We start from the raw sequence: 23,131 nt of genomic DNA, 5'->3' as shown, positions 1-23,131 counted from the left end.
AATCAGGGTCCTGGTTAGGATAATCAAAATTGCGTCCATCTTTTGGACAAGATATAAACAGAAGTCCTGACTGCATTTGAGCATAAGGCTATATTTAATAAAAATGGAGCTTCTAGCTGAATTCAAACACAGACAATTACATCCATCTCCCTAAGTCCCACGCACCTCATAGCTTCTACTGGACAAAGGGCATTCCTAACCTCTTGTACTGAACTCTCATGCAGTGTTGCTATGTACAATTAAATAGCGGTGTTCTACCCAGGAACTGCTGCATTTCAGTGGTGGATGATATGATTATGGTGTATAGTTTGTACTGTAATTTATGGAGTGCGTGGTGATCTTTTGATGTGAAAGGCATGATACAGGAGTGGAGTCATATCAGTTATATCTCACATTTGAACCACACCTCCAGGAAGCAAGATCCCATCTAGCCCTCCCCACCCACTGAATCTCCTTTCCTGCAGTTTCATTTCTCATGGCATTCTGTAACATTTTTACAGGACCTGCCCTTAAGAGCTTCAGTAGGTGTCTATCGCCTTGCTGGATTTGTGCTGGTTACTTTTGGTATTCATACATATGCTCAGACATCGAGTAAATGACATGTAGATTATCTAAAAAGAAATTTATTGCATTTCATGCAGCTTATAATACATGCATTGACTGAGACTAGTGCAATGGTTAATAACTCTCCTCCTCGATTTCCTTTAGTGTTTCTGGAATAGACTGGGACAAGTGAGAGCCTCTACTGTCCTTAGAAAATATGTTCATTGTAACACAAGGAATGTTTTATTCCCCCAGAAGCTGCAAATATCCAATGCCTAGGCTTATCAAAAACAGAGGGTGGGGTGGAATAGAGAGGAAAATCTCGCAATACACTCAGGGGCGCGCGCACACACACCCACACATACCCCTACTGAACTACCAAGTTGCGAAACCTTAGTCTAGCTCTATTCACAGAAGAATACAAACAGAAACTTGGCAATAAAGCTGTTATGGGAAACAAGATGCAGGACCTTTTTACAAATCTGACCAAAGAAAAATGTTCTACATCATTTAATAAGCTGCTATCGATTTCATTCTGTTTAATTATTTTCAGTTTTATAGAGATGAACAAGCAGCTAAGTATGTTGACATATTGATTTCTGAAAAAAAATAAAATAAAAATATTGCATCCTTGTCAGTTTCTGTTGGATATTCGCTCATACCCACCAGAGGAGGTGTATAATGCACCAGAGATCATAGCCTACCATAGGCTTCATATCAAGTACAGCTAGAGAGAGACGTCTTCATCAGAGCCAGTCGTAATGGCAAAAGTCAAGCTGGTGTGTGTCAATTTCCATGCTGACAGAATACTCACTACAGTGGACTAATTCAGTCCCCTGCCACCTGAGGAGCTTGTCCATCAGAAGTCTGATTGGTGGACTGAATAAACATGGGCTGGGTGATGTCCTGACCTGCAGGCATGGTCACTTGCTGAATCTGATAAAGTTGCTGGAAGAGGTTGAAAGGGGATGGAAAAAACAGTAATTAGGTGTCAGCAAGATGTTCAACTATTCATAGCATGCAGCCTGTGTAGCCCTCAGATTTGACCAATGGTATAAATCAACACAAAGTAATATGTGCTCAAAAAGTTGAGCATGAACTACTCTAGGCCTTAAATACCAAAATGGGACAGTCTAATGAAGTAATTTTATGAATTTCTGATGCCCAGTTGGAACTTGACAGACTTTGTTTTATACGTATAATGTTACGAGAGCTTGATTCCTGAACAGATTAGGACTGAAAAAGCTCCTACTGATGATTTAACCTTTTATAAAGTCTCAGAGTGGGTTTGTCAGGTTACTTCTAATCACCTTCATTTGGCACACTGTATGATAAATTCAATTCTTGCTCAACCACTTAAGACTTGAAATCTTATTACATATTCCAAGCAGACAGAACTAATTTTTGTTCTCACACTGTATGAACAGGCAGAGACAGCGTCCTCCAACACATTTCCCCAGCTTATGGCTCAGTTTGATTTACTGAGCCTTTCCTGCAATCTGGTTTATACCTTGAATTGCATATTTATACATTTACTCCCAGATTGCTCAGTATCAATTTAATAGTGATTTTTATTAGTCTACACTCTGAAGTTTGATCAAGCTGCATTTCATATTAGCCCTATCTTCAACAAACTGTATTACAAAGTTTATTTATGGCAAATCTACACCTCACTGGATCCAGTCTGGTGTGTCCATTCAAAGAACTTAAAGAAATGTACAGCATCTATGACAAGTGAATACAAAGAGTTTGCTAAACTATCATTAAACACTTCATTCACACAGACAAATTGAGAATACACCACCTCCAAGTTGTTCTACTTCAAAGCGCTTTCCAGTGACACACTGAGAGGTTAAACACCAAGTATCCTTGTTTATTGGCTTAAACATTTCGTAGGATGCTATCTTAATAAGACACACAATCTTATTTCTAGTAGACCTGGGATGAGATTGATAGGGCAAAAGTTAAATAGTTCATATTCCATATTCTCAAGGAGCTGGGTTAATTTGGTGCAAATATAGCAAGATAATAACAGGACTTCACATGAACTACAAGTTTGTCATAGTTCTCATGAATCCTGGTTGCTAGGTCCATTTTGGGAGTGGTAGTGACTTTCTAACCTCACTATCCCACTTCCTGTTAGACACCTAGTACTAAAGACCAAGGGCTTTCTTAGCTCTGACTTCATGGACACTGGCTCCTTACTGATCAGTCAATCGTCAGAAATTCTGAGATAAGTACCTGTCCATCTGTGAACTGGCTGAACTGCTGCTGTCCTTGCTGGACTTCTGTTTGTGTAATCTACAATAAAGAAATGACATAGGTGATCAGTGAGGGAAACATACCTGCTGGGTCAACAATAAATTAACAATATTTTACCCTCCCACAGCACCTTTCACCAGTGGATCGCCATGCATTTTACAGATTTTTTTTTTTTTTTTTTTTTTTTTAAATTAAGCTTCATAACATCCCTGTGTGGTAAACCAAGACAGATTAAGGTCCTTGCCTGAAGTCATATCAGTGAGTCAGTGGCAGAGCTGGGAACAGAACCCGAGTCCCATTCTCAGTATTTACCTCTGCACTAAATTAGTCTCTCGTACAAGCTCACAGCAATGTCAATTTAAAAAAAAAAAATATATGAAACCACACACAGAGTAGCATGGCAATGAATGCTATTGAGAACAAAGGGCATTGCTGGATTCAATAATTAAAAAGAAATGCAAAGCAACCTCCTCTTACTTTCATAAGCAGTACATGGACACTCAGTTTACGGACAGGAAGATGAGCAGTTCTTTCAATTTTTTAGAGTGGATAAAATTGTGTTTAGCTACAGTTGTCTGACAAGAATATGAAGCATCTTAGCAGTTGTGTTGATCTGAGCTTTGCTGCTCTCATTGAAAACCTTATTGCCCCATCTCTGGAGCAGTTCTAGCTCTGAGGAGAGTTACTGCCCTGTCCTCCTAGTCAAAAGGAATGGAAGGAAGAGACAAGCATAACAGATGAAGCGTGGGAGGCAGTAAGCTCTACCCTACAACCAGTGCAGGCTGATAACCAAGTCAATGGCTGAGTTGTAAAAACTCCTAATTTAAAATGTGATGAAAGTTTTCAGGAGTCCCAAGAGGAATCTTACATAACAAAAACAGAGACATCTGGTACGACACTGGAGACTTATGTCCAATGCACCAACCAGGCCAACTATCCATTTAACATGCACAAAATGGACATGCTTGAATGTTTTGGAGATAACAGAACGAAACATACACCTACTGAACCCTAATCTGGCTAGACAGTTGAGAACTCTGTCATGTACTCATGTTACGTTGGTCGACTTCAAGCTGATTCCCTTTATGTGAGTTTTTGATATTTAAAGAGCTTTCTTTGAGCATCTCTCCAAACGAAGACCATGTTTACACTAGAGACCTTACACTTAGCTCTCCTGTCAACATACTTAAACCACCCCCAATGAGCGGCAGTGGCTATGTCAGCAGGAGAGTGTCTCGCACTGTCCATGCTGGCTCTTTCTGTCAGTGTAACTCATGTCGCTCAGAGGGTTTTTTTCACACCCGAGCGACATAAGTTATACCGATAAAAGTGCTACCATCAACAACGTCTGAATCTTTTAAGATTGAAACTTGAATCTTAACTCTGACACTGCTACAAATAAGCACACATATGTGTCAGGTAGACTCTGCCCTTGAAGACGAAAGGAAGAGATGACAAATTGAGGGGAGCTGATTGGTGCCCTTTTGCTCCTTAGCTCACACTCCTTCTGGAGATGTACTCAGATTTCTCTTCTTCTTCACAGCATTAAAACTGTTTGGTTAATGTGGCACCTGAGAAGTGCATGGCATTTTGCAATGCAGGTAAAGGCAATATGTCCTGCTTCACAGAGTTTTTAAGAAAACAACATAGGGATAGGCAGAAGAAAGGAAGCATGTGGGATCGGAAAATGGGATCATTAGGAAGATATTGTATCTAGAGTGTAATGAAGCAGTGTAGCTATTACTAACATGATTAGTTTTATTTCTTGTGACTACAGGTGACTGGGCGAGGGTGAGAAGATAAATCATCATGTCTTATGACAGCCATATGGAGCCCTAGCAAGAGGCACTTGATCATTTAGAGTGCACTGGGAAAAAATCCAGGAGTTTACATTTTAAAATATTAAGTCATTCCTGAATGATCTGTCACTTCTCCCATATCTGCTTAGGAGCGCATACTCACCCACCCTCAGGGGTGAAGAGTCTTTCTGCTAAGAGCCTGAGCCTGCAGCACTGGTGTCAATGGACTTCAATGCAAGAGCTGTGCTTCTAACATTAAGACTGCTCCAAAGGACACAAAGAGATCACACTTGGGTCTTTCACTCTCTGCTTTGTACCTTCTCTTTTAGCCTATGCCCACACAGCTTCCCAGCCCTCTTCCTTCAAGCCCACTTCTTTCATGAATCCTCCTTATCTTTCCACAAGGCCTGAACGGTTTGTATCTTGTGGCGTTAAACGGGCAGTGGCTGGGCCTCACCATAGGCCTTGTACACTACCCACATTTACATGAATGAGATGGTTACTCCAGACTTCCATTGTGCTGTTTTGTTTTCTTTTTATTTATTTTTTTATGAATGCAGTAAGGCATAAAAATCAGAAATGCTGGACACTGGAATCTCAACACATGGGAAGAATAGTTTAATAGTTAATGACAAGTTTTTGGTATTACAGTACATACCTGCTGTGCGTTGGCTGCAAGCGCCTGGATCTGTCCCTGGACTACCTGGGTGCCTGATACCGGCTGAGCTAAGCGGATATACTGCAGCTGGCCAGCATTCAGTTGAACCTAGAAACAAGGCAGGGAAAGAAAAATAAAACAGTGGACAGGGTAGTATGAAATACAAAGTTGTCTTCTTGTTTCGCCAACAGAAACCAGAGTAACAGATGATACTTGGAGGACTGAACAGATGCAGTGTTGAAATTAATAGTTACATGGATTCTGTCAAATAAAATATGACGAACACTTTACCACTGCAAATTCTTAACTAAAGCTTGAAAGAGCCACCTTAGCATCTCTCTTTCTACAAGGGGAAAGCTTTTAGAAAGTAGCACACTGAAGGTTTTGATCAAGTGTTAGAGAGCTCTTACATTTCCTTTGCAAATACAAAGAATGATCAGGTTAGTTCTTCTGTCATACAAGTCATTCGTACAAATAAGAAAACTACTTTACCAGTGAGCAAGCTGCAAAGAGTGACATTCCTATTATGTTCTTCCCATCATTTTCCTTTAGATGTTTGGTAACTTTTCACCTTCTTAAAAATGAGGGAACAACAGTACTGGCTAGAACCAGGAATACTGCAAAGGCTTCCAACACAATTCTGCCAGTGTACTTCAGTCGTGACATGACAAAGGCTGTATTATCATCATGCCAATGTTTTGTGCTTTATATTAAAATACAAAAACTTCAGTTTAATATAACACAAGGTGAGAAGTTTAAATGTTGACAAGTCAGGAAAATGTTACAGTAACATTAGTTCTGCTCTCTTACACATTCTGCATTTTTAACTATATTAACAAACATTGGAAAAGCAACACAAACCAAGCAAAACATGGAACACGGCTGAATTAATGTTACTACCAGAACTGCAACTTTTTCCATTAACCTACTTTTGAACATTTAATTCAGAATCTTAAGGTTAAATCGTTATATGCAGCTTGCATTTTAATTTACTTTTAAACAAGGGGGAGGGGGGATCAAGAGCCATTACAAGTAAAGAGCATAAAAACTCCTTTGCTTCACCAGTGACGCTGGGAAGTTCTTGGAACAGAAATTACTGGACTTGCAGTTTACACAAACTCTGCTGACTTCACCAGTTGTGTGCAGAAGCCCCGATATTGCTCCTGAAGCAATAGCCTCTGCCGCAGTTATAAACTCCATATGAGCATAAACATTTCAACACAATCTGTTTCTACATTAAAATTTGCCTGCAGAGAAGGTTCTTTCTATTGAAGGCTTCCCACTTCGATTTTTAAACACAATATTAATTTAATGGATGAAACAGATTTGAAATACTTATTAAAAACCACTTATTTTTGGTTCTGCAGAGAACAAAAAGGGTCTAGAGCTCACTGACATCCAGCTAATGTGAAAATTTCAAATTGTAAAAGTCAGCTATTTTTGAGACATGAGCAAAACATTAACATTTACCTAAAATGTACATCTCTCACCTTTTCTCAAAGTTTAAGAAAAAAAAATAAAAGCAAAGACAACATATGAGCTGAGATTAATGATGGAAAATTATAGCCAGAAAAACATTTTCAGAAGTTATAAGCAGGTGCAAACCAATGGGGTTATAAGGAACATTCTGGTATCAAGATTTTAATTACAGTGGGCACTACCAGTTTTATGGCACCGTATATCAGAAATGTAAGTTTTTGTGCATGTGCAGTGAGAGCAGGGCCGGTGCTACCATTTAGGTGACCTAGGCCATGGCCTAGGACTGCCCACCGGCACGACTGCGGCAGCTCCACCGGAGCCGCGGGGGGCGGCAAAACGGCCGTTCGCCTAGGGCGTCAGAAACCCTGGCGCCACTCCTGAGTGACAGAGGGCAAGACTTTCATTGGAGCCCTGAACATGAGGTGCCATGAAAAGGAGATACTGATGATGCCACTAACAAGATAGGAGAGCGCTTCAGGAAGCAGCATAGCGAAAGTGGAAGAGGATAGAATGATAACAGTGCTGACGGCAGCATAGACTAAGGTCCTATTAAAAACCATCTGAAAGAGTGCATTTGTTGCTGCACTTTGTATTCCAACATTTAATCTGTCCATGAGAGCATGGACAGCGTGGAGCTCGTCGAGACTCTGACGAGCTGATTGCCACCAGAAAGACCATCTCGATGGTCAGGTGGTGTACTGAGCACTTTGACAGTGGCTCACAGAGGGAGGTTCCATAAGTTTTAGGACAACGATGTTGAAATCCCATGTGGAACTCAGGTCCGTAACTGGAGAGGAGAGAGAGTGGAACCCCCTTTCTGTATGCTCATTGGGTCTAGCCACCATGTGAGCTCTTACAGTTCTTGAGGGGGGACTGTGACTCTTCTGTTCATGCGATGTCTGGATAGGGAGTATGCAGGCCTAAGCTGTAGCTTAAGGACCAAAAGTGAAGTCTGGCAAGCAGTATCTTGTATGTACATACCCATATGTGGCTACAAGTACAACCCAGTGACAGTGGGTTTGATTTTAGGTTGTTTTCCAGCAACTGAAAAAATCTGAATCTATCCTCTGGCAGGTAGGCTCTGGGCAATCAGGAGTTGATCAAGGCTCTTATGGATTCTATCATTCATGATGATGTAAGGGATGACTTCTTATAGCTCACAAGGAGTCCCAGGTGACAGTACAGAGAAAAGGCTGTTACAGTCTCCTGTGGGGTTCTCTCTCTGATCAACCAACTGTATAAGTACAGATAGATGTGGATTCCATGCTTCCTCAGAATACACTACCGTTACTTGCTAAGCATTACTCTCAGTGCCATGGAGAAGGGCTGAACCCTCTATTGGTAAAGGATTATCAGGTATGTGATGGATAGCTATATGGAAGTATGCATTGTGATGGGGAAGTCTAAGCGTAATTAAAATAAATGTTTTCTGCTTCTATAGAGCCTTTCCTCCAGCAATCTCAAAGAGTTTCATAAAAATGCATTATAAAATAAGGAAATATGATTACACCTATTTCACAGATGGCAAGCGGACACAGAGATACTAAGGGACTTGTTTAAGGTTGCAGAATCAGACACAAAGAGGGTGACCAGATGTCCTGATTTTAGAGAGACAGTCCCGATTTTTGGGTCTTTTTCTAATATAGGCTCCTATTCCCCCCCCTCCTGATTTTTCACACTTGAGGTCTGGTCACCTTAGACACAAAAAGAATTGAAATATATTAACAGTTTCCTAAGCATACCTAATTATTTTTTCTCTCAAGACAAAACTCTTAACTGAGTTATAAGCACTCTGTGTGCCACCTACCAAAGGTCTTGTAACACCAGGCAATGGAATGTATATATGTATGTATGTATGTACGTACGTACGTTCTTATGAGAAAGGGCTGATGTAACAGAGTTTGATACAAGAACGTGAGAGTGTTTCAGATTCCCCCTGGTGGAGTCTTACCGGAATTTGCTGGATTTCTCCTGTGTTGGTGATTATCTGCTGCATGACTTGCATGGTCTGCCCAGTTCCACTCTGAGCCTGCTGCGTTTGTCCTTGTGGCTGTGCCTGGACGATCTGTACCTGTTGACCCTCACCAACCTGCATCGTCACTGGGGTGGTCTGAATTACAACACAAAAAGGAGCACTGATTGACTTGTCTGAAAGTAATTGGAATCTCAGATTTCCAAGCCAGTAACCAGAGGCTCTTTACAGACCTGCTTTCAGCTTGTTGATATTTCAAACTCTACCTACTTCAGCATTTTGACAACCTGGAAAAGCATATTCTCCTGATTCTAAGTCTACTGCCACCAAGAAATAGATAGAATTAAGTTTAGTTTTCAACAACATCTGTATTGTTCAGTTTTAAACAAGGTAACCTTATTTGAAGAAGTTCACGTGCATTTTTGCCAGCAGAGACCTATCTATCTTACATACTTAACTGGCCCTACTACCATAGCATCTGAGCACCTAACAATCTAATGTATTTTCCTCAACACTCATGAGGAAGGGAAATCATATTCTCCCCATTTTACAGATAGGGAAGTGAAGCAGAGAGGCAAAGTGACTTGCTCAGGGTCATGCGGGAAGTTCCCAACGGAACAGTAATTTAAAAAGAGGTCTCATGAGATCTAGGTTAATGCCCTAGCCACTGGACAAGCCTTCCTCTATGAAAGGGGCCCTTCCAAAGAAGTGAACAAAAAAGAGCCACAACGGCACCTATATACCACTAGAAATATTGCAATATTAAATGTTTGCAAACATAAGAACAAAACTGTCTGGAAAAGTAAGGTTCCTGAGGCAGGCCCCATGTTAGCTCTTAAAATGCCCGTACTATGCCGTGTATACTATACTGATGGTACTTTTAAAATAACATTTTTCAGCATCAATGTGAGAGAAACCAGGATAAGAAAAAAGCCAGTACAAACTGTAAGATTTATGTAGTTAACAGCATCCATATAAGAACAAAAATGCATTACAGCTTCACTTCTGTCATGCAGCTGCCATCGCTCACTTCAGAATAATGGTCCAATTTAGTCCCGTGAATCAACAAGTCATACATTTGCTTTTGAAAATACAGGGACGTCACTTCCCTAGTAGGTAGGCCTATGCAATTCAGTATTTCAACACAAAGTACATTGCAATCCATATAGTTCCTTGTTCCTCTGAGCATTTTACAGACAGCAGGGGAGATGTCAAGGTGCTACACAATATGTAATGATGACATCAGAAGAGGTTACCAACATCCTAGTGTGTAGCATCAATGCTGTTTTCCCCCAAAGGCTTTCAGACACATCAAAAATTTAATTTCCTCAAACATTTTGGATAAGAGAGAGGAGGATGCTACAAGATTTTTTGGGAGCTTTGGTTGAGCGGCGACTGGCTAGACAAGGTAAACACAATCCGCCACCCCAAATTATACAAAACCCAAGACTGTTCAGCTAATCAAATAAACTAAGTGGCTTATTTTAAGACCTAAGAGGCATAGCCTCATACAAATAAAGCCCATGTATAAAGATCTAATGTCAAGTGCTTAGAAGTCTATGCAGCAGGAACACCAGGCAATGTACAGTCATTAACCATTAGGCAAAAATCCTGCACTGATAAGAGGATGATTAAATGACCAAGTAAGTCCCTCTCCATCTCCATACACTATGGAAAAAAATGCCGCTATTTCAAATGAGATGGAAACCCTCTGTCAATAGTCCTCTTGGTCTCTTTCAAAACAGTTATATAATGACACTGAAATTAACTGAAACTGTTATATAGGTTGTAAAACCGATCTACTTAGTGCAGCAAAAACCTTTCTAGCAAGTCACCAGAAAGACATTAAGTTTTTCCTTCCTTCAAAGTGTTCATGGTAAGGTAAATCCAGCAACTGACCACTTAAGTTTTCAAAAAAGCATCTCTGTGCTTTCTCCTGTTCTGCCCTTGATACTTGGAAGGAGCACCCTGTGCAAAGCTACCTCATTAACCTCCTTCAAAACTCTCCTGTTCTGTGAGGCCTAACAAAAAACTTGGCAACAGTCAAACTGCTGGTGTGCTGAGACCACAGCCTGTCATGCTGACCATATTGTCTCGCTTTTTATTTGCATCCCCATCTATATCCACCAGTCGCCTTGTCTTATACTTAGCTTATAGGCTCCTCGGAGCAGGCACCACCTTTCTGTTCTGTGTTGGTACAGCACCTAGCACAGCGGGGTCCTGGTCTTTGACTAGGGCTTCTAAGTGCTAAGGTAACACTAGTTATTATTGGTAACATCCAGATGTGGCTTTTCATATCCAGGGTACAGCGAGGACTTTGCTGGTTATGTAGAACTGTAAGCCCTCATGCTGTGCCTGTTCATAGAATCATAGAATATCAGGGTTGGAAGGGACCTGAGGAGATATCTAGTCCAACCCCCTGCTCAAAGCAGGACCAATTCCCAACTAAATCATCCCAGGCAGAGCTATGTCAAGCCTGACCTTAAAAACCTTTAAGGAAGGAGATTCCACCACCTCCCTAGATAACCCATTCCAGTGTTTCACCACCCTCCTAGTGAAAAAGATTTTCCTAATATCCAACCTAAACCTCCCACACTGCAACTTGAGACCATTACTCCTTGTTCTGTCATCTGCTACCACTGAGAACAGTCTAGATCCATCCTCCTTGGAACCCCCTTTCAAGTAGTTGAAAGCAGCTATCAAACCCGCCCCCCCCCATTCTTCTCTTCTGCAGACTAAATAATCTCAGTTCCCTCCGCCTCTCCTCGTAAGTCATGTGCTCTAGCCCCCTAATCATTTTTGTTGCCCTCCACTGGACTCTTTCTAATTTTTCCACATCCTTCTTGTAGTGTGGGGCCCAAAACTGGACACAGCACTGCCGGTGAGGCCTCACCAATGTCGAATAGACATCACTGACCTGTCCTTGCTGAGGCTGAGCAATGATGATCTGTCCTGGCTGGATGGTAGTAGTGGATGTGGTGGTCTGTTGTCCTTGCTGTTGCCCCTGTACCTGTACTGCGGCAGGCTGTTGAGCAAGCGTGAAATAGTACTGGACAGGCTCAGCCGGAGTCACAGCCTGGCGCACCTCTTCCTAGAATGCAGGAGGGGAAAAAAAACAAACAGACTATGCATTTTGGCTGAAATCCACTTCCATAAACAATGCTCAGTACAATGGATTCTTTAATGCTAGGTTCTAAACCGTTTAAGCCAAAGGAAAGTAAATTCAAACTGCCCTGTAAGGATAAATCAGATTGAAAATAATGGTTTCCACAGACTAACTGAGCTACATAAATCAAAGCATTTCAAATTTCTAAGGTACAACGTGATCATCCATTTCATTATGAAAAGCAAATGAGCAAACAATTATCATAATTAAAACCCATGCAATTGCAGTGCGTGGCAGTAAATTCCAGCAAGGCCTGTTATCTTAGCACAGTGATAATTGGAAGTGCACCATGAAGAGACATACAAAAGCACTGCATGCCACTGAAGCCTGCTCCTTACCCCTCATGCTGAACACAAACCTCTATCTACCTCTTGCTGTGACCCCACTGGGAGTTTTAAAAAGATGATCTGATTTTATAACCAAACCATTCTACAATTAAGCTATGTCTACACTGCATTTTCATCTGTAAAACTAGTGTCACTCAGGGGCATGAAAAAAAACCCACCGCTCTGACCGATAAAAGTTTTACCAACGATAAGCGCCAGTGCGGACACTCTCATTGGGGGTGCTGAGAGCTCTCTCTTGCGGTGACTCTGCAAACCTTACAGGGGCGCAGCCATAGCAGCATAGCTGTGCCCCTGTAAGCTGCACTGTGTAGACAAAGCCTTAGAAAGGTAGGAGAAGTGATGTTGTTTTGCACGGTCTGCTTCTGCTGGCAATTGAGATATATCAGCTTTTGTCGAAGAAATGAAGATCCTGCTCTGGCCTTTTTGTTTCAAGCAAAGGAAATGTTGTATCTTTTCCCTATTCTAGTTTATCTAAACATGGCCTTGGGAATATAGAAACAATGCTGATTAATGGAATTTCAGGAACAGAAGTAGGATTATTGGATATTATATTAGCCAGAAATGAGCTAACACTTTCGAACAAACCCCACACCACTTTCGAACAAACCACACATTTTAGCTCTTCAGAAATAAAGATTGCTCCTACACCTAGAATTAAATATGGTTCTCCAGATGTTCAGTCCATGGCAGAAGGAGTAAACAACCCTCTCCCAGCCAACTTGAGTCCACAGCTGAGAGTGTAGGATGTTTACACATGCTACAGCATGGCAGATTCCACATTACTAAAGCTGGCTAGACTCCCTGAAATTACATAAGGGCTGCCCATAGATCAGTATCAGTTACCTGAGATGCCAGTTAAAACAAAACAAAAACACCCAAGTGAAACAAGATCAAAAAGTGTATGTAATCTGAATGGCTGAGGGCTTAATAATGGCATACAGAGTCTTTCATCTCTAAACTACCTGTTCACTTCCTGTTCACACTGATAATGACTGACAGTTACTACTATTGGATGGATTCTTAGAGACCTATGTAAAATGAGCCCAGTTTGTAAGAAACATCACATGGCTACAACTGACACTAAGTGGCACCTTTTTTTTTTTTTCTTTTTTTTTTTGTCAGTTTCAAGCAGGAGGAAAGGTTGAAGAGACCATGGAAAATAAACTGTTGTCTTCCATCACTGAAGTGGATTTCCTTCAGGTCAAAGCTGAGATACAGATTAGCAAAGAATGACATGGAGGAAGCATGCAATATTACTGACTCTAGTACCTTACTGTGGATAGAGACAGAATTAGAGAGACGGGGGTGGGGGAGGGAAGGGGGAAGGTAGTATCTTATTGGACCAACTTCTGCTGGTGAGAGACATGAGATAAAGACAGAATTGTCAATCCTTCACGAAATAATATATATATATATATTTGATTGAACTCTATAAAATGCAAGTGTAATGTATTATCAAGCCCTTTCCTTAAATACACACACTCTTTTCCCAACCAAAACTAAAAAATTACACAGTCTGTTGTAGCTAGGAAAGAAAGAGCTTCTGAGGTTGAAACTTGGTGTGAACAGTGATGTCAGCATCACCCAATGGTAATGCAGACCAAACACCCCACGGATTTAGTTGTACAGTTCCTCTTTCATGAGCGCATTCACTGGAGTATTTTTTAACATGGCTTCCTCAAGCTCTCTGTGAGCACTGTGAGGATTTTAGCTCTAAAGTTAGAACATATTCCATTTTGTTGTTGAAATCAAGTCTGTCCTGATCCAGTCATGAAAAATCCATGCATGGGGGAGGAGAGCTGTAGCAGTTTCTTTTCAGCAAGCTACTCAGATATCCTATTCCAAGGATTGCAACACTCAAATTCCTGACTGAGCTCTTGAACAAAATTTAAATCAACTCTGCACCTCAATAAAGCATGCATTCTAGGTTAATGTTTTACAGTGCTCCAGGCAGAAACTGGTTTAAATCTGAACTTGTTTAAACCAGGTTATGTCTTGTTTAAACCAGGCTGTCTCTTCGGCTATGTCCAAACTTAAGGCGGCATTGGAGAGTACAGGCCCTACGCACACAGTTACATGCTGCAGCGAAAGGCTCTAGTGGGGTGGCACAGTGGAGAAAGGCTCTGGCAATGGAGAGCTGCTGAAGCCTCTCCCCTCTGCCAGAGCCCATCACCATGTCAGGGAAAGTCTCCAGCAGCAGGATGCTACTCTGCTAACAATATACACCCTGGGGGTATATACCCTGGGGATTCAGGTATGTAGGGCACTCTACTCGCCCAAACCTTGCCTCACCGTCCACACTGCTAGATCTACCAAAGCCAGATGGGCATGCAGTGTTTGTACTCTACACACCACCACAAATAGAGTCATACTTTTTCTTTTAAATCCATAACTTCAGTTACCGCAGCAACACAACAGTGACGGTTTCTCCCCAAAATCTCTGACGTAACGAACAATAACTTTGCCACAGCTAAAACTGTCTGACGAGATAGATTGCCAGTTTTAGCCTTAGCCAAAAATAAATAAATGCCCTTCAGCCTACAGGCAGCTACTCTTCAAAGTTGTTGAACTAGATGTGTGTTTTTCCACTGAAAATTCCTTCCCTACTTTGTCAGTGATATCACCACCAAACCTCTCCCGCCCCGAACATGTATTGCCAGTCATCCAGCAGTGTTCACAGAGGCAGGGAATATACAGGTGTTAGGCTTTGAGAAATTGACATCTATTTCAAAACAAATATTGATGTAGTTTCAGTTATTGATGTTGTGCAACCTGGATAGGAAAGCCTTGGTGATACTGATCGCAAAGAAGAATTACCATGGATTATACAGTAACTATGTTATTTGCATCTGGTGAGATAACGTACTATTGAAGTGACTTCATATTTTGGACTTAGATTACAAATATGACTTCTACAGAGGCTTCTTTTTCATGGTGAAGTGAAAGGTCAAATGAGCGAACACTGCTGGGTACATATTTTGGGTGTTATCCCTATGCTATCTGGATAGGGCCATAAAGGCACCATTCTGTAGAATCACAGACTAGGGGAACTGAACATGAACTCTTAGGAATCTTGATTGGCTTTTGTTATCTCAGGCTGCTACTCACTGCTTTTAGTTTCAACATATTTATGCTGAACCAATTTTCCTGATTTTGCCAGGTTTCCTGAGATGCAGGCCCCCCTATCCTTCAAACTGTCATGCACAGATTTTTCTTTGCTAGATGGCTCTTGTTTAGGGTGCACCTTTGGAAGCCTGTTCTTTACATACCACAGCAGCTAACAAATTCACTTCAGAGGAATCATTACTTTGCTATATTGTGTAAGAATGAGCAGGCAGCTCTGTGGGAAGGGACTGAAGGAACCTGTGCAACGTTCTCATATGTGACAATCACCATGTTGAGCAAATATATACAGAACATGGTCCCATCAAATATGTACAGAAATCACGGGAGGCTGATTTTTTTCCTATAACAGATAATCTTCTAGGTCTTTCCTGAGTGAATACTTTCTAATAAGTGATGTTCTACTACCACTCTCAAATACTAGTATATATAATGGGATGAGGTTAACAGTAGACCATTTTCTGCTCACGAGAAAACCATGCTTTTCCAAGAAATGACAGGAAACGTGGTTGGGCCCAGATAACAGGAGGTCATCAAGAAAAGGGTAAATATGCAAGCCCAAAGGTTACGGCTCTATGTTGAAAGTGCTGCTCTTTGTATCCAAAGTGAAGGAATTCTCCGTATATTCCTCGCACTGGCATGTGAAGGTAAGCCTCCTTGGAGTCAACGGATGACAGAAAATGTCCTAGTGATACACCTGCTGGGATCTATATCAAAAAAAAAAAGCAGGTTGTTTTATAGCACTTTTGGGAAGTGTGAGAATAAGTTGGAGCAGAGAATTCTAAGGATTATCATGGACTTGCCACAAAGCTTTAGGCAATCTCAAACCTTCAAAAGTATCAGAACAGCAGTTCCAGATAAGCAAATCATTTGCTCCAGCACCTACAAAACACTGGATCTAATTATCCAGAAAGAAAGGAGTAACAAAATCCACGCAAATTTAAAAGGAAGTCGGACAATGATTCCAGGAGCTACTGAACAAGGTACTGAATGAAGCATCAGTAAATCTAAGTATTCCCTAGAAAGCTTTATGGTATTGGGTGTTAATCTAGCTGTTTAGTCTACCAGTCAGTTTGTAGAGAAGGGAGGTTCAGTAGTCTGACCACTGGACCTAGATGACAGCTACATATATCTACAGCTTGGTACAACTGTGGAGGAAAATAAGCCTTTTAGACAAAAGGTGATAAACTGGTCTAGCAGAAAGTTGGATTTCATAAGCAGCAAAATTGGGCTTGAGCAGAGAAACCAGTGCTTCTTAAATACAAACCTGTTACGTTTCAAAGCAGGCCTGGTGCTCAGGATGACTGTGGCAGCCTGCCGCTGTAAACATCCGACTGAAAGCTCCCTTCTAGCACCTTACAGCTTCCAGTCAAGGATGTTTACAGTAGCAATGACTGCCCAGAAAAATGCAGAATGTGGTATTTCTACGGGAAACAACGTGTTTCCTTCTCCAACAGCCTTGAAGTGTTAGCTCAACAGGTTTCCAGGTGTTTAAGCATTCTTAATGTTAGCAACTTTTGTTATCTGTAACCTCCGTTAGCAGCCTTGTCAACTAGCAATTACATAGATCAGTCTCATACCAGTTTTCACCTTTGAATCAGTTACCAGTAGGTGCACAAGTTTTGTTTTCATCGCATAACCAGCTCAAGTGACAACTGGACACTTGAAAATGACAGAATGGAAATGTGAAAAGGAAAAAAAAAAAAAAAGCTTCTATCTTTTTACTAATACCCTGCTCTTATATAGGGTTTTCATCAGTAAATCTCAAAAATTAAAACAAACAAACAAAAAAAACTTACCAGGAAGCATCATTACCCCATTTTCCAGTTGGGAAACTGAAGCACAGAGAGATAAATGGCTTGTTAAGATCACCCAGCAAACTAGCAGCAGAACAAGTGCTCTAACCACTAGGAAGTGCTGCCTTTCCATGGACATTTCTTTGTAATAATTTCTATACAGGAAATCATTTGGCCCCTCTAAAGTAAAGCCAATTACCAACTTTTAAGAAGAAATGTTTACAAAGACAACAAATTTCTGGACTTCAGTGGTTGAACGAATGTGGACCTTGAACTCAGATTTCATTCTCTGGGAGGAGGTATCTGGTGTAACCACACACAGACACAACTGTGCCTACTGAGAGGATAATCAATGTTCCATTTTACACAATCCCCACTGGAGCGTTCTGTACACGTTAGATTTTAGATTTCTAAAATGTACCCAATTATCTCTCTGAGGCACTGGCAACAGCAATGTTCACATTGAGAACACAGAAAAAACTAAATGTCTAAGAGATTGAAATAAATATTGAACACAAACATACAATAAACTGTATTTGCCTTATGTTTGAACCTCACTTTATATTACTATTTAATATCAGAAGTATGTAAATAGTTGAAAAATCAAACTTATATGTAAAGAATAGTAGTAGCTGTTTTCCGAACTCACCTGACGTTTTGGAGGTTTAAGTTCATCTCTTGGAACAATATCGATGAGAAAGTCAAATTGATCAAACTTCGTAATTGCCATGGCAATATCATTCCTCTGTAACAATTCAAAAACAGTGGAAATAATCTGTCCGTTTTAGAATTATCTGTTTGGTTGCTGAGTAAAATCAAAGTTGGGAATGCTCATCATATGGAACTGAATTCTCATCCTTGAAGCCCCAAATGGTCCCACTCACAAAACTAGTACTATTAAGTCAAACAGCAGAGGACAGGCAACCAGAATGAGAGAATCATGCAAACTGTGAGCCACTACAAGCACTAAGATGATCTGTAATGGCAAAATTATCCCCTCCCATCTCAGAGAGGAGCTCTCCCATGGACCTAGGTAATCCACCCCCCCTGAAAGGCAGGAGCTAGGTCAACTGAAGAATTTTTCTGGGAGTTAGGTCAGCTTCACTACATCACTCCGTGGTGTGGAATTTTCACAACCCAAGTGACACGGGTTTTCACTGGGTTAAGTTTTATGGGGAAGAACCGTTGATAAATATTTTTGAACATTTTAAAATCAAGAGTAAATCAAGACTGGATTTTTATCTAAAAGATCCACTAAAATAATTCCTAGAGTGTAAGTTCTATGGTTTATGACAGCGGTTCTCAAACTTTAGCAACCTGAGGACCCCCATTTTGATTTAAATTTTTTCGCAGACCCACAAAAACCCACGGATGTTTATTTCCATTTGAAGAAAAAAAATTCCATCCACCACTCCACCCCTTCCCCAAGGCCCCACCCCACCTCTTCCTGTCTCTCCTCTTCCCCGCCTCTTTCCACCCCATCACCCAAGCACCTCTTCCTGTCTCTGCTCCGTCCCCTCCCACCCAGCGCTTCCTGCATGCGCAGAGCTGATCAGCAGGGCCAGCAGCCCTGGACATGACTCGCAGACCCCTGGAGTACCTTCGCGGACCCCAGTGTGAGAAACGCTGGTCTATGTTATATAGGAGGTCAGTTGAGATGATCACAGTGATTCCCTTCTGGCCTTACAATCTATGATACCATAAATAATTGTGTCTTGGAACAGCTGGTTCTAAAGCATATAAAGAGGAAAGGAGTCCAGTAGAGCTGGCTTATTTTAAAGGATCCTTATTGAAGTTGCAGGAACAAACCATCCTGATGTGTAGAAAGAATAGTAAATATGGCAGGCGACCAGTGAAATCCTTGCTGATCTTAAACACAAAAAAGTAGCTTACAAGAAGTGGAAGACTGGACAAATGACCAGGGAGGAGTATAAAAATATTGGCATGCAGGAGTGAAATCAGGAAGGCCAAATCACAGTTGGAGTTAGTCTAAATATCCCTTGTTAGCAGCAACAAGAAGGATTTCTACAGGTATGTTAGCAACAAGAAGGTGGTCAGAGAAAGTGTGGGCCCCTTACTGAATGGGGGAGGCAAACTAGTCATGGAAGATGTGGAAAAAGCAAATGTATTCAATGTTTTTTTGCCTCTGTCTTCAAGAACCAAGTCAGGTCCCAGACTACTGCACTGGACAGCACAGTATGGGGAGAAGGTGACCAGTCCTGTGTGGAGAAAGTAGTAGTTCAGGACTATTTAAGAAAAGCTGGATGAGCACAAGTCCATGGGGCCAGATGCACTGCATCCGAGGGTACTAAAGGAGTTGGTGGATGTGATTGCAGAGGGATTGGCCATTATCTTTGAAAACTTATGGCGATCAGGGGAGGTCCCGAATGACTGGAAAAAGGCTAATATAGTGCTCATCTTTAAAAAAGCGAAGGAGGAAGATCCGGGGAACAACAGGCCAGTCAGCCTCACCTCAGTCCCTGGAAAAATCATGGAGCAGGTCCTCAAGGAATCAATTCTGAAGCACTCAGAGCAGAGGAAAGTGCTCAGGAACAGTCAGCATGATTCACCAACTAACTTAATTGCCTTTTTGGATGAGATAACTGGCTCTGTGGATGAGGGGAAAGCAGTGGACGCTTTTGATACGGTCTCCCACAGTATTCTTGCCGGCAAGTTAAAGAAGTATGGGCTGGATGAATGGACTATAAGGTGGACAGAAAGCTGGCTAGATCATCGGGCTCAACGGGTAGTGATCAATAGCTCCATGTCTAGTTGGTAGCCGGTATCAAGCGGAGTGCCCCAACGGTCGGTCCTGGGGCTGGTTTTGTTCAATATCTTCATTAACGATCTGGAGGATGGCGTGAACTGCACCCTCAGCAAGTTTGCAGATGACACTAAAATGGGAGGAGTGGTAGATACGCTGGAGGGTAGGGATAGGATACAGAGGGACTAGACAAATTAGAGAATTGGGCCAAAAGAAACTGATGAGGGTTCAACTAAGGACAAGTGCAGAGTCATGCACTTAGACAGATTAATCCCATGAACCTGCTACAGACTAGGGATTCACGAGTGGCTAGCGAGACAAAGTTTGATGCAGAAGTAGCGCCGCAGGGATTACAGCGACCGAGAAGAACTGGATATGAGTCACAGTGTGCCCTCTGTTGGTCAAAGAACGGCTAATGGCATTTTGGGATGTAAAGTAGCGATCCAACTGCCGCTGATTGAGAAGGACATGTCAAAATTCCCCTTCTCATTTGGCATTTGCGATGAGGCCCATCTGGAGTATTATGTCCAGTTCTGGCCCCACATCACAAGGAGGATGTTTTGGAAAAATGGACAAGGATCCATGGAGGGGCAACAAAAATGATTAGGGGACTGGAGGACATGATTTTTATGGAGAAGAGCTGAGGGACATGGGATTATTTGAGTCGCAGAAGATAGACAGATGAGGGAGATGTGATAGCAGCTCTTCAACTACACTACGAACTCAATATAACACCTAGTCCTTGGAGCCAAATTCCTTACCCGTGTTATAAGGTGAAACCCAGGTTAATAACTGAACTTGCTTTGATCCACCAAGTGCGCCAACCCCCCCCCGCGCCCCGGAGCACTGCTTTACTGCTGTATAATCCGATTTGTGTTATAAATAGCGGTCGTGTTTAGCAGGGCAGGTGGTACCAGTGAAAAGGGTTTCAAATAGGATGGATCAAAGACTGTTCTCAGTGGTACCAGATGACAGAACAAGAAGTAATGGTCTCAAGTTGCAGTGGGGGAAGTTTAGGTTGGATATTAGGAAAAACTTTTTCACTAGGAGGGTGGTGAAGCACTGGAATGGGTTACCTAGGAAAGTGGTGGAATCTCCTTCTTTAGAGGTTTGTAAGGTCAGGCTTGACAAAGCCCTGGCTGGGATGATTTAGTTGGGGATTGGTCCTGCTTTGAGCAGGGGTTGGACTAGATGACCTCCTGAGGTCCCTTCCAACCCTGATATTCTATGATAAGAGAAGAGGCTGCTCTTGATTTAGTCACAGTTACATAGGAACTGGCTCAGGAAATAAGTGCATGGAGCCACTAATTCACAGTGAACTTAACATAAATATGTTCAATATTCTCTCAAAGGGATAATTACAAGAGGTAGTGCTATGACACTGAACTTCAACAAGGGGACTTTTCTTTAGAATAGTCAGAAACAACCTGAAGGAAAACTGACAATATTACAGTGCATCACCAGAGAGACTGTTTAAGAACATTTAGGGTCGCAAAGTGAGCATAACCAAGGAGTTGGAGGGGAGGTGGGGGAAGGAATTAACTAGGAGTTCTTAGGAGCATATTTGAGAAAAATGGTATCCCAAGTGATGTTAAGGGATCAAAGTTAACATGTAAGATGGCAATTAAGAGGACTAAGAGGAAGCGTGAAGAGCAAAGAGTTAAAAGATACAGGTAGACTGCAAAGTACATTAGAAGAAGGAAAGCCCACAGGAGAGTCAGTGAGTCTACCAAGATGAGAGGGTGGCACTGGAGACCAGGGATACTAAAATCCCTCCCCAAACTATTTATGGATTTGGAGGGAGATGCAGATACACATACCATGGAGTTACTCTCTTCAGGTATAGTGTCAGATTGAGGGATTTAAAAAAAAACAAAAAACAAACAAAAAGGAACTCAGAGTGAAATTATGTAAGTCACCATTACTGGACAGCATTTGTTCAAGTTCTGAAGATACTCAAGGACAAAGCAGCTGAATTCCTAACAAACAAGGTGATTTCTCATTAAAAACTGCTTCTATAATAGATGACCATATGACGACCAAAGCTGTAAGACGTCTTTAAAAATCCTGGGTCTCATTCCAGGAATCACAGAAAAGGAAGGGTCTCTTATTTAGTATTAGGAGAAATTCACTGAAGCTAGACTTATGAAGCACATACATGAGCACAACAGGATTGAGATATTTGCCCTTTCTGATGTTACCTAGGATAAAAATTAGAAGGGCTATCAATCCTCACACTGCAGCTTATCTGAGGCATTCAAGGGCAGGTATCACCTTGGCATCTAAGTGCCAACAGCAGCCATGAAGAAAGTAAGGGGAAAAAAGGCATTTTCAGCTCTGTTCCACAGGTATAGTATATTTTAAAGGGGTACTGTTACAGCTGCAGGGTATTGCACCTGTATTCCCTCCTCTGTGGTACACTCCAGGAGTTCCTAGTCAGGTATCTGGTCTTCAGCCATCACCTGTCTCTGGTCAGGGACCCCATCTCACTCCCTTTTGACAGAGAGTTTTAAGGCTGCATAAGGTTCATATTTAGAAAATAAGGGGGTCAGAAAACATGGACATGGCAGTTCAAGGTTTCATGGGAACAGCTCTCCATTACCTGCAGAGTCCTCCGCTTATTATCTTCAGTGTGTATCCATGCCCGTAGCGTCAATTCTGTTATGAATATTTGAGCAGCCTTAGCAAACAGCACAGGAGCTTCAGCACTAATCATCTGTAATGAAAAATGTATATTTCATTCACTCAATCAATCAATGTTCTACACTTGATTCTATCATAAAAGATTGGTTTCGTATTAACAGATAAATAGTCCAGGGATGAATAAAATGCTAGGTTGGGAGATTAGGGGATTTCCACATTAAATCTGAAGGCCATCTCACTGCAAGATGTGGAAGTACAAAGGGGTACCAGTTTTCAATCAAGCACTGTAACAGGAATACTGGTCAGTTACAGTTTTCCTAGAAGTTTATTTATTGAAATATGAAGGTTATCAGATTTTAATTTTGCATAGCTCACTGGCTTACCCTATGTTAACACAAGAAGTGAAACTCCACTAACAACTCACATGACAGGCAGGCCTTCCATTCACAGGTTAATAGTTTCTTCTTTCACTTTGATGGAGGATAATCTATCCCAGCAGCTCTCACTACTTTTCAAGCTAACTTATCATAGATGATATAAATATGTATTGTGGAAGTTTAGGTTACGATTAACATTTTA

The 23,131-nt window shown here is 41.5% G+C and overlaps 1 protein-coding gene across 1 annotated transcript in view; it reads right to left on the bottom strand.

Moving 5' to 3' along the window:
• Positions 1–603: 603 nt before the first annotated feature.
• NFYC (nuclear transcription factor Y subunit gamma) overlaps positions 604–23,131 on the bottom strand; it is a 58,469-nt gene continuing 35,941 nt past the window's right edge. The window contains exons 4-10 of the mRNA XM_032802679.2: positions 22,512–22,625; positions 17,795–17,890; positions 11,631–11,804; positions 8,693–8,851; positions 5,263–5,370; positions 2,785–2,844; positions 604–1,491 (exon numbers count right to left, since the gene is read on the bottom strand). Coding sequence (XP_032658570.1) covers positions 1,372–1,491; positions 2,785–2,844; positions 5,263–5,370; positions 8,693–8,851; positions 11,631–11,804; positions 17,795–17,890; positions 22,512–22,625 — 831 coding nt within the window. The 3' untranslated portion in view covers positions 604–1,371. The remainder of the gene's footprint in view (positions 1,492–2,784; positions 2,845–5,262; positions 5,371–8,692; positions 8,852–11,630; positions 11,805–17,794; positions 17,891–22,511; positions 22,626–23,131) is intronic.

The sequence above is a fragment of the Chelonoidis abingdonii genome, chromosome 25, assembly GCF_003597395.2.
Source record: "Chelonoidis abingdonii isolate Lonesome George chromosome 25, CheloAbing_2.0, whole genome shotgun sequence".
Classification (NCBI taxonomy): Eukaryota; Metazoa; Chordata; order Testudines; family Testudinidae; genus Chelonoidis; species Chelonoidis abingdonii.
The sequence above is the reverse complement of the archived record's forward strand: the minus strand, read 5'-3'. Positions and strand labels throughout refer to the sequence as shown.